General features: G+C 51.4%; 1 protein-coding gene across 3 annotated transcripts in view; it reads left to right on the top strand.

Moving 5' to 3' along the window:
• Positions 1-15,006, top strand: part of TRIO (trio Rho guanine nucleotide exchange factor) — a 360,632-nt gene that overhangs the window by 339,961 nt on the left and 5,665 nt on the right. For 2 of the 3 annotated variants that reach the window (XM_055308019.1, XM_055308021.1), the window contains 9 exons: positions 6-183; positions 2,342-3,177; positions 7,125-7,372; positions 8,735-8,873; positions 9,660-9,687; positions 9,881-10,043; positions 10,304-10,425; positions 11,760-11,838; positions 13,573-13,773. In XM_055308019.1, the coding sequence (XP_055163994.1) occupies positions 6-183; positions 2,342-3,177; positions 7,125-7,372; positions 8,735-8,873; positions 9,660-9,687; positions 9,881-10,043; positions 10,304-10,425; positions 11,760-11,838; positions 13,573-13,773 (1,994 nt within the window). The remainder of the gene's footprint in view (positions 1-5; positions 184-2,341; positions 3,178-7,124; positions 7,373-8,734; positions 8,874-9,659; positions 9,688-9,880; positions 10,044-10,303; positions 10,426-11,759; positions 11,839-13,572; positions 13,774-15,006) is intronic. The other variant, XM_055308020.1, reaches the window with a different exon arrangement.

Below are 15,006 nucleotides of genomic sequence, written 5' to 3'. Positions count from 1 at the left end.
TTAAGGTGAGTTGCCTTTGCCTGGAGGAAAATGTGGAAAATGATCCATGTAAATTTGCTTTGACATCGAGGACGGGTGGTGTGGTGGAGACCTTCATTTTGCATTCATCCAGTCCAAGTGTCCGGCAAACATGGATCCATGAAATCAACCAAATTTTAGAAAACCAGCGCAATTTTTTAAATGGTAATGTATGCTCTGTTACTGGGTGTGTATTTTCTTTGCCTGAAGTACACATTTCTGTTTCTCTTCTCTCTCCTATTGCATATTGCTCATACTGACAAGACTTCCTTAGCAGAGTCTGTGTTGCAGGCCCTGTTCTAGTAAGCACTTGTATATTACTTCATTTCCTTCTCACAATGAATCCTGGCGGCAAGTACCACTATCATCCCATTTTACAGATGAGGAAGCTCAGGCACAGGGTAGATAAGTAAGTTATGCCAAGTCCCACAAATTCTTTGTGGCAGAGTCAGGATCTGGCCCTAGGCACGTGTCCCTCATGGTCTCTTGCACCATTTGTGCCCTAGAGCCCTCTCCTGGGAAGGGAATGCTTGTGGGAAAACTGAGGCAGCAGACGGAAGTGGCCAAGATGTTAGAGACATTCTTCAGTGCAACTTGGAAATTTGTGTTCACTTGCATTGCTCATCCATGCCTCCCACCTCCATTAGAAAATAAGACCTATATTTTTCCTTCCCAGCTTCCATGACATGAGTGATTACAGGGAGCTGCAAAGCACGTTTAGGGACATTTCTTCTCCACAAGGAGAATGACCATACTGACTTACATTTTAGATCATTCTTTTGACTTATGTCAGTGACCTAAAACTACTTGCTTCCCTTTGTGATGGCAATTCTAATTGGGTTCTAATTTGGTGATCATTGAAGAGCTCCTAGAATTCGGCCAGAAGCCAGATAACTCATTTAATACCTTCTCTTTATCCTTTTCTCCTCATCCGTGTTCTCTGTCTCTGGCCCAGTCCAACACAGTGTTGTCATTTCTTGGTCACCATAAAACACCTTCACATCTTACATGACATTCAAGAGCCAGGAACCCAGGCATGGAGTGAAAGGTCAAGGTCAAAGCATTTGGAACCAAGTGGTAGCTGCCTGGGTGTCAAGCAAGACTGATCAGTGTTTACATCTGCAGTTAGAATTGGATACGTGAGGCTTAATGGGGTTGGGGGGCAGTCCCTGCACATGTAAGAAAAGGTTTCGCTCCCATTACAGTGAGCCAGTGCAGGCCTCTCTAAATGTGCTGCTCTTAAGTGATGCGTTAAGTGCCCATCCATAGCCTGGAACTGTTGGGAAATCTCTGTAAACGTTCACCTCCCAAACTAGAAGTCTGAAGAGGCTGTGCTGTGAAGCCTTACTAGATACGCTTTACATAAAGTCTACATAAAGGACCTCTTCCAGAGGATTGAGCACATCGGGAATGGCGTGAGAGCTCTGGGCACATGGCACCCTTCCCTCTCACCCCTTGTTCCAGGAAGAGGCCATGACCAAGAAAGACTTAGTAAAATGTCATTTGGTTCCAGAATGCTTGTTCACACCTGCCTTGATGCCTCCCACGCAAGAAGGGACTCTGCCTAATTGTTGTATTTCTCAAAGGTTTTAAAACACTTTAAAAATTTGTGTTCATGTTTCCCTGTATCTTACTTGGCATGTTTCCTTCGGCTTCCTGCAGATGGTTACATAACAAACTATATCACGGAGGTCAATAGAGGGGACAGCTGCTTGACCCACGAGGAGGGTCTTTGCAGAGCTCTTTACCTTCCTTTGTCTCTTGTGCCAAATCTGCAAAGCAGAGCTGGTGCCTAACACTACCTCCTGCGTGCAGGGTAACCTAGGGATTCCTTAACTCCCAGCCAGGTTCTTCTTTGCCTGACTGCTCTCTAGTTTAAAGAGGACCTTTGTGGCAGCTGGACTGAACTTTCCCACTCCTGGGAGCCAGCTGCTGTCTGGGGTTCTCCCACATGGGCAGTTGGCCTCTTTCATTTGGCAGGGATGCAGAGGCTTTGCTTGCTGCTCCCAGGCCGTTAAAGCTGGCACCATGTGCTTCCATGGCCTCCTCTGCCACCCGCCTCCAGCCACTCACACGGACACACCCCCCATGATGGGGTCCATGTAAGTTCAGTAGGAGAGGAGCATTTAAGATCTTTGCCTATTCCTTTACGGGCAGATGGTGTCGCTCTGCTGCTCCTAGGATGGGTGGCAGCTTACTGGTCATGATGGTTAGAAGTCACGTGGGTGAGCCCCCTCTGTTGGGGGGTACTGAGGCCCAGCGCATCCTTTTTATTTTCTCGGTGCCCTGACAGTCTCTCCCCTGCATCTCCCTTGTTTTGCAGCCTTGACATCACCAATCGAGTATCAGAGGAACCACAGCGGGGGCGGCGGCGGGGGCAGTGGCGGGGGCGGCGGCAGCGGAGGCAGCGGCGGCGGGGCTGGCAGCGGGGCCCCCGGCGGCGGAGGCAGCAACCCCAGCGGCGGCCCTGGCAGCTGCAGCGGCCTCCCCAGCTCGAGCAGAAGCCGACCCTCCCGGATCCCCCAGCCTGTCAGACACCACTCCCCCGTGCTGGTCTCCTCTGCAGCCTCGGGCCAGGCAGAGGCAGACAAGATGTCAGGTACGTCCACTCCCGGCCCTGCACTGGCCCCTCCTGGCAGCAGCCCCGCCCCGGAGCCCGGCTCCAGCCAGCCTGGCAGGCGTGCCCCCGAGCCCGGAGGCCCCGAGCGAGAAGCCGAGCTCATCCCCAGGATGAAGGTGATTGAGAGCCCCCGGAGGTGCTCGGGGGGCACGGCAGGCGCCGGCCGCGATGCGGACACCAAGGAGGCGCGGGCCCCTCCGGAGGACAGCCGCTCACGGAGCAGCCCGGGCTCGCTGCCCCTGGCAAAGCCCAGGCCTGGGGCCACCTCGCCTCTGAACTCTCCTGTGGCCGCCGCATTACCTCCTCCAATCGGCAAGGAGCCCTGTCCCCCCAGCAGCCCCCTGCAGAAGGGGGGCTCCTTCTGGAGCTCCATCCCCGCCTCCCCCGCCAGCCGGCCGGGCTCCTTCACCTTCCCGGGGGACAGTGACTCCCTCCAGCGGCAGGCCCAGCGCCACGCGGCCCCCAGCAAGGACACAGACCGCATGAGCACCTGCTCGTCGGCCAGCGAGCAGTCGGTACAGTCCACCCAGAGCAACGGGGTAAGAACGCCCGGCGGCCTGCACCCGCCCGCCCCGCTGCCTCTGTCCCGCCAGCTCTTCTAAGCCCGCGGCCGCCTGCCCCTACTAACTCGCTCGGCCTGCCGCCTGCGGTCGGTCAGCTCTCCACGGTGGCGCCTTCTAACCCCTCCTGCCAGGACGGCGCTGCTGCCTCTGCTCTCGTCTCTACTAACTCGCTCCTTGCTCTGTGTGTGTCTCCTTAATCCGGGAAGCCAGATCATACCCTTCAGCGTCTGCGCCTGTGCGCCTGTCACCCCCCCGACCAGCAGGATACCGTGGAACTTCTTTTTACCCCTGCCTTCCTCACACATGGTTTTTTTAGAGGGGTCAGTGTCCCTGCTGTTTGCCTCCTATTTAAATTGGAATCTGTACACTTTAAGCTTTTTGCTCATCGCTTGGTTGTGCTCTTTTATGCCTTAAATGATCTTTGCAGCATTTTTGACTCATCTGCTGAAAAAAAAATCCCTCAAGAAAACTTCCAACAGCAACTCACAGCAAATTAAGCAGACAAAATTGGGGGAAAGGAATCTCTCCAGTGGAAATACTTGCTTCCCCCAAGTGTCACTCTGGAAGAGACTGCTTGCTGTAGGGCCTCTGGAGCTCGGGCTCCTGCCAGCGGCTGGGAGCGTCTGCGGGCGCTCGGGCTTCCTCGCCCTCCTCTTGCCTGTCACCTATGTTGTGTCCTCAAGCAGAAAGGTTGCTGTGGTGCGTTTCTCCCCCATTTTGTGGCTTCCTCACTGTCCTACCCAGCTGTTTTCCTACACAGCAGATGGCCTGACCTTTAACACTTTCCTAAAGGCATGCGTGAGGGAATAGAACTGTTCTAACAAGTGTATGTTTGATCGCTTTATAAATTTTTAAATACATTTCCCTAAAAGGGTCTGTGTCTCTCTTTATGAAAACAAATCTGGCTTTTGCATGTCTCTCCTCTCTTCTCTGGACTTCTGTTAATGCCTTCTTTGGGTCAACGTGGCCTTCCATTTTCTTCCTATTTGTTACATATTTTGTTAAAACTCAAATCTTTATATTTAATTGAGGAAGAAATTAGGAAATGGGTCTTGGTACATTTATTTGCCCTTGACTCTTACTCGAAAAAATAAGTGGTCGGGGCAGGTGTCCTGCAGTGGCTATGACCAGCTGTCCTCGTTGTGGGTGCCTTACAGTGTCCTGCAGAGTAGTCTGGTCCCCTGTTGGGTCTGAAATGCTAGGAATCTGGGTGAGTAGCTCCAACTAGAGCAAAAGAGGCAGAGGTCACAGGGATGCCATACCTGCCCACATCTGGGTGAATACTCAGGATGCTGGCGCAGCCTTACAGCTGAGACCCCTACGAATTGGGCCAGGGAGCAGCTTTCAAGCTCATCCTCACATGGACATTCCCCATAAGCAACCAAGGAGCGCTCAGAGTCCGTGCAACAGGATGAACCTCAGCTGCTCCAATGCGGGAACCCATGCTGGTCTCCAGGCCGCCCACAAGTGCACGCAAATACAGGCACCACCTGGCTCCCTCCCAGGATGTTCTGAGACAAAGGCAGAGTCACATGTACCATATATGTTCCAGCTTTAGGCTACAAAAGTCGCCTTTCACTTTTTCTTAGGTGGTAGATAACCTGGAAAGGGAAATTGCCAGTGTTTTTTAGATGAGTCAAAGTGCCTTACAGAAATGCCCTGGAAGCCTGGGAAGACCACTAGAGGCTTAAACAGGGATGTGAAAACATCCTCTAGGATTCTTAAGTATTTGGGTTAAAAGGAACCATCGCCCTGCCCCATTCTACCCATTTGGGCCGTCTAATGCTCCGGGTGGGTCAGCAGTGGCCACCTTCCTCCTTGACTACTTCCACGGAGCTGTCTTCAGTCACAGCCAAGCAGCTGTGCCTAACCCATGGCCTGGGTCCTTCTTCCTCTTTTAATGGGCACCTTCTGGAAAGTTCTGAGAGCAGGAGTGGAGTAGATGTGGACCAACCCAGACAGTGACTGCACCAGCCCCCAAATGTGGACGTACAATCTCTCTGCACCTGGCGGCAATAGAAGAGCAACCCTGCCTTATTCTCAGAGGCCGGGTGGCCTGTACACATCCCTAACCCCCACTCTGGAAGGGGGTAATGATTGTGCCAGCTGGGAAGGCAGTTTCGAATGCTAAATGAGATGGATTTTAAATGCCTGGTAGTTAGCCTGGTGCAGAAGGGGTGTTCGGAAAACACTAATGCTATTATTATTGTGGCAGAATTATAAGACAAGCTTGGGATGCTCTATTGCCAAAAACACCTATGCCACATAAGTTGCTTTTTGTTTGCATTTTCTAGCAAATTTGGTTTCGTAATCTCAAAATTATTGAGTGTGTTATATAAGAATGCTAAAGTACATGCTAAAAGAATAAAATGGCATAAATGAACATGACATGGACAGCATGGGGATCCGCAAGAGGCAGGAATCTACAACAGACTCTCAGCTGAGATAGGACCAAAGTTTGGCACTCCTCTGTGTTTAATTTAAATACCCACTGCGCGGGTCGAGAGTCCCAGCCCTGCACCCCAGAATTCTCGGCACACTGGCTTGTTAACAGCAACCAGCCATCCACTTCAGTGTAACCCGACACCAGCTCAGTAGCCCAGGGCTGACAGGCATGTGGCAGGGTTGTCTGACGGTTGCAACTACACCACCCGGTACCTGCCCTGGGCACCCAAGAGCCCAGCAGAGGCTAGTGTCATCGGAGTCCAGGGGATCTGTGAACACCCAGACAACATCGTTGGTGGAAGCCTCTGAGAACAAGCCACCAGGAGCAGGGTGCCTGATACCCCTTCCCACATCCCACCTGTTGATAGAGGGGATTGAGCGAAATGTAGCTCAGGATCTGGCAGTGGTGTCAGCTTCCTCATCCTCCTCCCCTGGAACAAAAGGGTCACTTGGTAAATGACGGCTTGGGACAAATACTGCCATTTGTGTTTCTTCTACTCTGCAGCTAACACCACTCAGCTTGTGGGCTTAGGTAGGTGGCCTTAAGAAACGATCTCTGTTTTATTCTTGCAATCTTGCCTCATTGAGTTCCTGAATATGTATTGAATGTCTGCTACACGTCAGTCACTGTGGTGGACATTAGGTACACGCAGTGAACAAAGACACTGGGTCCCAGTAGGACTCCAGGGTAAGAGGAGAATAGGCTTTCTCGTGCCAAGGTCTGTTCCCAGAGCTTGAATCGTGGAGCCAGTAGTGTCCACAGCTGCTCTGCAATGTTGGGTAAGCTGTATGTTCCCGTGGCAACAGCACCTTGGGGACACTTGAATTATACTGGCTCCCAAGAGGGCCACTAAGGGTTGCATAGGGGAGGCAGAGTGACAGTCCATGAGAGCGGAACAGTAGTTGATTGACTTTCAGGTTTCCTCATTCTTTTAAAAGGAAAAAGAGGTGAAAAGGCTCAGGCATGTCAGCAGCATGTCATGATCCTTGGAACATGCGTTCTAGTGAACATTTTCCTTAGCAGTTGTGGGGCCACCCCCTGACCTAATGTGTCTTGTGAGCTGAAGAGCTACTCTCTGTAGCTTTTTAATTTAATAATACCTTTTCAAATGAGCATGTCATCACGGTGATATCACTGTGACGTAGATACGGTGCAGTGTGGCATCAATGGGAGGACCGAGCCATTCCTTTGAGGGTACAAGGAAGATGGGATTAAAATAATAATCATGCTCCCAAAAGCAAAGTGTCATCATTGTGGTGATTTATTTTAGATTGTTGCTTGCATTGCATTCTAGAGAAATCCTTATTTTTGATTATCCAACAAGAAGCACAAAGTTAGCCAAAGAGAGTGGCAAATGAATGCAGGTCCTCCGTGTCTGTCTGGTGAGCCCTGCGACGCACGCCAACAAGTGAGTTCCTTGCATCAGATCTCGTTTCAGTTCCTCTCTGCCTTTTTTTCCCCATCTTTTCTGCTCCAGAGTGAAAGTAGCAGCAGTAGCAACATCTCCACCATGTTGGTGACACACGATTACACGGCAGTGAAGGAGGATGAGATAAACGTCTATCAAGGAGAGGTCGTTCAAATTCTGGCCAGCAATCAACAGAACATGTTTCTGGTGTTCCGAGCCGCCACTGACCAGTGCCCCGCAGCCGAGGGCTGGATTCCAGGCTTCGTCCTGGGGCATACCAGTGCAGTCATCATGGAGAACCCCGATGGGACTCTCAAGTGAGTGCCCGGTGGGCCAGGCAAGGGGGAGAAGGGTCTGAGTGTGAGTGAGGCTTAGAGGCCCTGGGAGGAGAAAGCCCGGGGAGACAGAGCAGCATCATGAGCACATCTCTGAGCACAGTGTGGAACCCCAAAGTAAAGATAGGGTGGCCCTTTGTCTCTCAGACTTGTCCTGACAGGTTCTAAGCCTCTAGGTTATTCACAACGATATTACAGTCCCCAAAGATCTCTCGTGGGAGGTGAGGACTCTCCAAGGACTCTCCTTAGTAGGCTGTGCTGGGGGTCCATCCAGGCAGATGCTCACCCTGTGAGCCGCACATGAACATCTGTGTGATGCCATTACCACCACACTTCACATATCCTAGAAGGTTAGTTCAGTTAAGAAATTATCAGTTTTACTGTATTCTTTTTTTTAACTGAATTCAGGTGCTAGTTTAAAACTCCACCCTTCCCTGAATCTATTTGGCTGTGGTAGAGATCAGCCCACTGGCTTCTGAGAGTGGAAGCATTGTAAGACTTTGTAATTTCTGAAGCCTCCAAAGGCAGCAACAGTGGTCGTGCTCCTCCAAGGATGGAGGACCTTAGCTGGGTTCGCAGCACCAGCTGGCCAGCATCCCAGCACCAACCCGCAGCTCTAGGCTTGGAGCCTGCAGCCCCCCAGGGAAACTGAGCTTGCATTCAAGATATAGAGAGCCTCTCCTCTATGATCATCCCCTTGTCCTGTTTCTCCTTGATATGTAGAAATATTTTATTTTAGAACATTGTTCAAGAACCCTATTTTGTATTCTGTTTTATATAAGAGTATCTTAGGCGTCATAGAACCAGTAGGAAGGAGTGTGTGTTCCAGGGAAGAGGCCAGTAATGTAAGGAAGTGGCTCCCAGAGTCCTGGAGACTTGGAAGTCCAAGTGTGTGGTGTGGGTGAGCAGGTGGGGGACCCATTCCCCTAGAGTGCTCCCTCTTTAGGGAAGCCAGTCTTTCTGTTCTACGTAAGCCTTGAGTTGATTGCAGGGGGCCTACCAGATTGTGGAGGGCAGTGTGTCTTACTTAAATGTTAATCTCATTCAGAAGCACCCAGAATGTTTGATCACATTTCTGGGCACCTAGCAGCCCAGTTAAGTTGATACATAAAATTGACCATTACGAGCACTTTTGTATTTTAATCCTCAAAATTGAAGAGCTTCTTGGTTTCCCCTCTGGTGGTTGAGACCAGGGTTTCTGTCAGCAGAGCTCACTGGTGCCGGGGAGCCCTAGTCACCCCAGATCATGTAAGCGGGCTGCTCAGCTTTTCTCTAAGGCTTTCAGGAATCACTTGCTGAACACTGGAAAGATGTAACACTACCACTGTGTTATGTTCCCCCTAGGAAGTCAACATCTTGGCACACAGCACTCCGTTTAAGGAAAAAATCTGAGAAAAAAGATAAAGACGGCAAGCGGGAAGGCAAGTTAGAGAATGGTTATCGGAAGTCACGGGAGGGGCTCAGCAACAAGGTATCTGTGAAGGTACGTGGAGCGGCTTCGGGGGGCTGCCATCCGCCTCCCAGTGTGCCAGCCCCACAGGGCTTGGCTGGGCACCCGCAGACGCACATGCACATTCTCGGGCACCGGTACTGCGGCCCCTGACCCTGACCGGGCACACAGGTAGCCGGCAAGGAGCGCTGTGCCCGCCTCAGACCTCGGGGACCGCCGAGGGGCCTGGGATTGCTTCGGGGGCTCCCCGGAGTGGTTGCCTGCAGCACCACTAAAATACCCTCTAAAGGGCTCTGAGCCAGGGCACTGGCCCTCCTTCAGAAGTAAGGGGTTTGGGGACCAGCTGGATCCAGCCTGTTTGATGAGAAAAATGGGTATTTTTGAGTTCAAGAGGCTCTTCTGCGTTTGTGGGTAGGAAGACTAAAATTCACCAAAATTCGTATGACATGAGGCTTTTTTTTTTTAAGGTTTTATTTATTTATTTATTTATTAGAGATGGGGAGAGAGAGAGAGGGAGAGGGAGGGAGGGAGGGAGGAGCAGGCTCCATGCAGGGAGCCCAACGTGGGACTCGATCCAGGGTCTCCAGGATCACGCTCTGGGCTGAAGGCGGCGCTAAACCACTGAGCCACTGGGGCTGCCCGACATGAGGCTTTTTGAGTACATTTAAAGACAATGAAAACATGCTGTTTTGAGACCCATAAAAGCCAAGTTATATTTCTCTTCATCTCTCAGAGGTAATCGTGTCTTGGGAATAAAAGTCATATACTTCAAAACAGTTCATGTTTCTGGGTAACACCTGTGTGCTTTTTCCATTCCAGCTTCTCAATCCCAACTACATATATGACGGTGAGTTGTGTCACCTTGTTCCTTCAGTCTCACAGTGTCAGGTTCCGGGGCCTGCTTAGAACATTGGGGTGTGACCTGGGGAGCAGGTTTTCTATGGCGCTCTGGGTGTGGGCGACAGTCTCATTTGCGTGTTAGGGTTGGCGGGTGTAGGAGGGGAGCCAGGGATGACCAGTGTCACTCCTTTTTCCTGCAGTTCCCCCAGAATTCGTCATTCCCTTGAGTGAGGTCACGTGTGAGACAGGGGAGACCGTTGTTCTTAGATGTCGGGTTTGTGGCCGCCCCAAGGCCTCAATCACCTGGAAGGGCCCTGAGCACAACACCCTAAACAACGATGGTCACTACAGCATCTCCTACAGGTGAGGATGAGGCTCGCTGGCAGAGAAACTGCCCACTGTGACCGACACAGTCAACCCCATGGTTACCCTGGGCACCCTGACACCCGCCCACAAGGGAGCATTTCATACCAGGATGTGCAATAAAAATTAAAATTCCACTTGAAATTCCTTGCCAGTAATTCCTCTGTGATTTTCTATGACCCCAAAGGAGATGGGGTGGGAGCAGTCACTGGGGGAGCTGCGCATTTGTGACCCACAGTGTGTTGTCATCTGTGTGGCAGTGACTTGGGAGAGGCCGCTTTGAAGATCGTCGGCGTGACCACAGAAGATGATGGTATCTACACATGCATCGCTGTGAACGACATGGGTTCAGCCTCGTCTTCGGCCAGTCTGAGGGTGCTGGGTAAGCTGCATCCCTGAGCCAATGGCACACCTCTCCCGGGACTCTCAGGTCCGGAGACCCCGTCCCGCATGGACAAGTTCACCGTGGTCTAAGATGCTGGGCACTGAGTCATGTGTGGGGCCTTTCCAACCAGAGCTTCGAGTGGCAGACTGTGGTATCTAGGGCATCCCGGGTCAAGTGACCTCTTGCACCTCTCAGGTCTTCAGGGAGGTTCATGGGCAGCTGAGCATCCGGTGCCAGCCTCCAAGTCAGAACATGGGATGTTCTGTGTTCCCTGTGCTCAAAGCACATCCTCGTATTTAATTTGACACTTTGGCTCTGAGAGAATCTTCTCGAAGTTGGTCTTGGATGGACTGGAGGGGAAAGGAAGCAGTGTGGTTGAGGCCTGTGCAGGCTCTGTGCTTCCCTGACACCCTAACAGCGTCCCTCCATGAGCGCAGGGCAGCCACGGGAGGGCCCAAGTCACTCTGAAGCCCTTGCTCTCTCCATAGCCCAGCAAGTCCTTGTTCTCCTCTTGGCCAGACTGTGAGCTACTGGAGGCAGAAGCCACATCCTAGGCCCTTTTACGTTTCCTTTGGCTGCATTGGACACATAGAGATGCTCAGTAGGCAACATGCACCAGTTGATTTGCAGCTACAGCTTCTCAGAAGGCCAACTGTGCTGTACCCAGCTGCTGACATTTCTTGTGCATCCTTCAGCGGGCACAGGGTCTAGGAAACTGCTTCCAGGAGCAAAAATAAGAATCTGAACAAAAGTGAACTGAGTCCAGGAGCGCCCTGTGTGTAGACAATGAAAGAATTATCTTAGCATTTTTATTATATATATCTTCATCCCAGATATTTTAACCTCCTTAAGCCAGAGAAAGAAAATGATCTGATTCTTGGATCATGACACAAGGAAGAAAGAAAATCTTGAATTTATTTATTTTAATTTTTTTTTGAAAATCTTGAATTTAAAAGTGAAGAATCTCCAGTGTTCTAATTTGTAAGAGATGTCCCAGAAACCACACTGGTGATTTTTGCTTGATAATAAATCAACAGCAAAAGCTAAAGGAGCTTAAGGAGATAGAAGATTCCACCTTGGAGATGCGAGTGAGAAAATCATAGAAAAGGAAGTGTATGTTTATTTCTGTCACGTAAATCCATCTCTTTTTGTCCTAAGTCCCAATCTGCAGCATGTATTTTCCCTCTAGCACAACTTCATTCCGATGAGCCACAGTCGAGATGCTCAGTAGCCATGTGTGGCTGCCATATTGGACAGTGCAGGCCTCTAGACTTCTTCCCCAAGATGTGCCATGTAAACCAAGTTCAGGGGAGATGGTGCTTTTCTTGCAGGTCCAGGGAGTGATGGGATCATGGTGACCTGGAAAGACAACTTTGACTCCTTCTACAGCGAAGTGGCTGAGCTTGGCAGGTACAGTATAAAACCCAGAGCCCCTCTAAGAAAGCAGAGTGTATGACCTAACTCTCCATAAGAGCAGGTTGGTAAAATTAAGCAGTGTATTTTGCCATAGTTGGGAGTTATTTGAGTTATATTTAAAACATAACCTGTCATTGCCTTTTGATGTTAAACATTGAAGGAGTAAAGAGGATGTTTTCAGCTTGGGTTCCAAGAGAGAGTTAAGGTCTAATACTATAAGCCATCCATTAATGGAAAGACTTAAGTCCTCTGCTGTGCATCTAGGACCATACCAGCTGTGTCCCATCCTTGAGAAGTCACAGGAGAGTCACTCAGACCCTTCTCTGTGGGACTTCATTCTCCTGTGGAGTCCCAGCTGAGAGAGGCTGAATGTGTCCTTGAGGTTGGGAATGTGGAGCGGCAGGGTACTCCTGCCCAAAAAGAGACAGGGGCAGCCAGGCCTGGGGCAGTGGCTCAGCGGCGCCCCAAGGCCCCCAGGCAGGCTCCTCTGACTTGGCTGTGCTGCCTGTCCACACAGCACTTCGCCACTTCTCGGGTCATGACCCATGTGGCGAGGAGGAGGTCAGGAGCACAGCAGCTGAGCACAATTGTCCCCTTTTTAAGAGACTTGCCAAGAAGCCCCCCCCCCCCCCAGCAGCAGCCTCCTACCGTCCAGTGGCCTGACTGTGTCATGTGGCTCAGCTTCGCATACTTGTATGGATCGGGCTGATGGGTCCATCACTTACCCCTTGCTGCCTGATGCACACCACTCGCTGTCACTTCTGGCAACATGTGAATAATCAGGCAGGCCTTCTGTTGGTTTCTCCTGGGCTCAGGTGGCTGGGACGCTGGGCCTCTGTCCACATAGACTTTCACCCTGGGCTTCCTCACGTCATGGCAGAAGCATGTCAAGATGCAAAAGCAGAAGCTGCAAGGCCTCTTAGGGCCCAGCCTCAGAAATCAAGAGCCATGCTTCCTGTGCATTGTGGGCCCAAAATCCCACCGGCCAGGCCAGATTGAAGGCTGGGGAGATAGACTAAACAAACCTCTGTGGAGGAGGAGGAGCAAAGTGGTGTGGCCATGTCAGCCCTCGCAGGTTTATTTCTATCCCTCATGTTCCCCAGTGCTCTCCTCCCATCACACAGGCTCAGATGCGAGGTCCAAGAGCCTCCAGGTCAGGTCAGTGTGCTGCTGAGGCTTGCTAAGGTGCGGTTCACTGGGTACAGCCTCAGAAGCTGTGGGCTGCAGGTGGGTGACCCACCCCATACATGCATCCCACAGAGGCAGGCTGCAGGCATGACGATGCCAGTAGACCCTTCTCCTCAGTAGGAGGGGGTGCGGGTGACCACAGCCACCAGGTACAGCTCAAGCTTCTTGACCTGGTCAAGAAGATTTTCCATGAAAGCAGAGGTGGAAGCTGCCTGGCGAGTCCTACAAAGTCACCTCTGCCCGTTCAGAGGCCAGGAGGTCACGTGGCCTGCCCAGATGCAGGGTGAGGAAATGGGGCATGCCTCTAGGAAGGAGAGGAGACAGCTGCATGGCTGAGAGAACCAGATACTGTTAGGCTTCCTCGGGATCATGGGGGCCGCCCCTCCTCCATGAGTGGCCAGGGAGAGCCAGGCCTGTGGAAAGGCTTGGGTCACCAGCTAGCAGGGGTACCCTGCCTCCAGCCCCATAAGGTTACCAGAGTCTTTTCTCTGTGACGTACTCAGAGTCCTCTGAAAATTATCTTCTCAACCTATTTTCTAGGGGCAGATTCTCTGTCGTTAAGAAATGTGATCAGAAAGGAACCAAACGAGCAGTGGCCACTAAGTTTGTGAACAAGAAGTTGATGAAGCGTGACCAGGTCACCCATGAACTTGGAATCCTGCAGAACCTCCAGCACCCGCTGCTTATTGGTCTCCTTGATACCTTCGAGACCCCCACCAGCTACGTCCTGGTGTTAGAAATGTGTGTACACACCCATTTCCTTCCCCAGTTTGTAAGCCTCAGGCTCAACTTTCAGTGATTTTATTGTTGTTTGTTCTCTAAGGACAGAAATCAGGATTTCAGAATCCATAGAACTCGTAAAATACATATATATGTGCCTATTGTCAGAGACCACAGTTCTAGAGCATTCCGGTAATAATAGAAAGAAGTATAGTCTTTAGCACACGTGTCCAAATGAGGGAGCAACGAGCCTCACATCACAACACCTCAGCACCACCCTTGTAGCTTCTGGGTCTCGGCCAACCTGAAGATGCCACGTGGTTCTCAGGATCCCCGAGGAGCCAGGGGAACCTTGTGGGTGCTCAGAGTAGGCTCCCTGAGACCTTGAGGCCTTGCTCATGTCCAGTCCTGCCCCTCAGAGCTCCAGCCCACTGCAGGATGGTCAGAGAGGAGGAGAAGACACACCCTGCCCAGAGAACATCCTTGGGAGAGGGCTGGGCCTTCAGCCAGAGCAGCCCCCCAGGCCCTTTGGTACTTAGTGAGCTCTGCATATACCTGAGTAAATGGCTTGATCTCCTAAAGAAAGAGTTTGAAAACTGACCCAAGAGCAGTGGTCCTCCTTTGAGGGCAGTTTTGCCCCCCAGGGGACATCTGGCCATGTCTGGAGACTATTTTGCTAATCACAACTTGGGTTGAGGGGTGCCACCAGCATCTAGAGGGGAAAGCCCAGGGATGTTGCTCAGCATCCTGCAGGACCCGGGATGGCCCTGCACACAGAGTTACCTGTTCCAAAGTGCTAGCAGTACCAGGGTTGGGAAGCCCACCCTAGAACATTCGGGCCTCTAGGAAATATCTTAGCATTTAGCTGTGTTTTAACTCTGTTCCTTCTTTTGTAGCAGGGAGTCCTTTCATATATTTTCCTGGATTTACAACTCCTTTTCCACTGGCAAAAGCAAACATGTGTCATGTTGTAGTGCCTGATGCATTCTCAAGTGGAAAGGGTAGGACAGGCGGGAGGAGCACCCCCCACACCTCTAGGGGCACCTTCCCCATGACGTGACAACGGGCTCGGGTTTCAGGGGCCTCCTCGCACAGACTCCATCAGGGCCCTGTGTCTGATTTTCTGCTAGTTGTATTCTTTTTCTTAACTTAGAAGTGCCTTCAAGGGGCAAGGCTGCGACAGGCATGTTTCAGGGGCACCTGCACCCAGGGCTGCACTGCCAACAGCTCCTGCCACAACGTCATGGGCCTGTT

The sequence above is a fragment of the Nyctereutes procyonoides genome, unplaced genomic scaffold (assembly GCF_905146905.1).
Source record: "Nyctereutes procyonoides isolate TBG_1078 unplaced genomic scaffold, NYPRO_anot_genome, whole genome shotgun sequence".
Classification (NCBI taxonomy): domain Eukaryota; kingdom Metazoa; phylum Chordata; class Mammalia; order Carnivora; family Canidae; genus Nyctereutes; species Nyctereutes procyonoides.
Note: the sequence above shows the minus strand (reverse complement) of the source record. Positions and strands in the feature narration are given on the sequence as shown.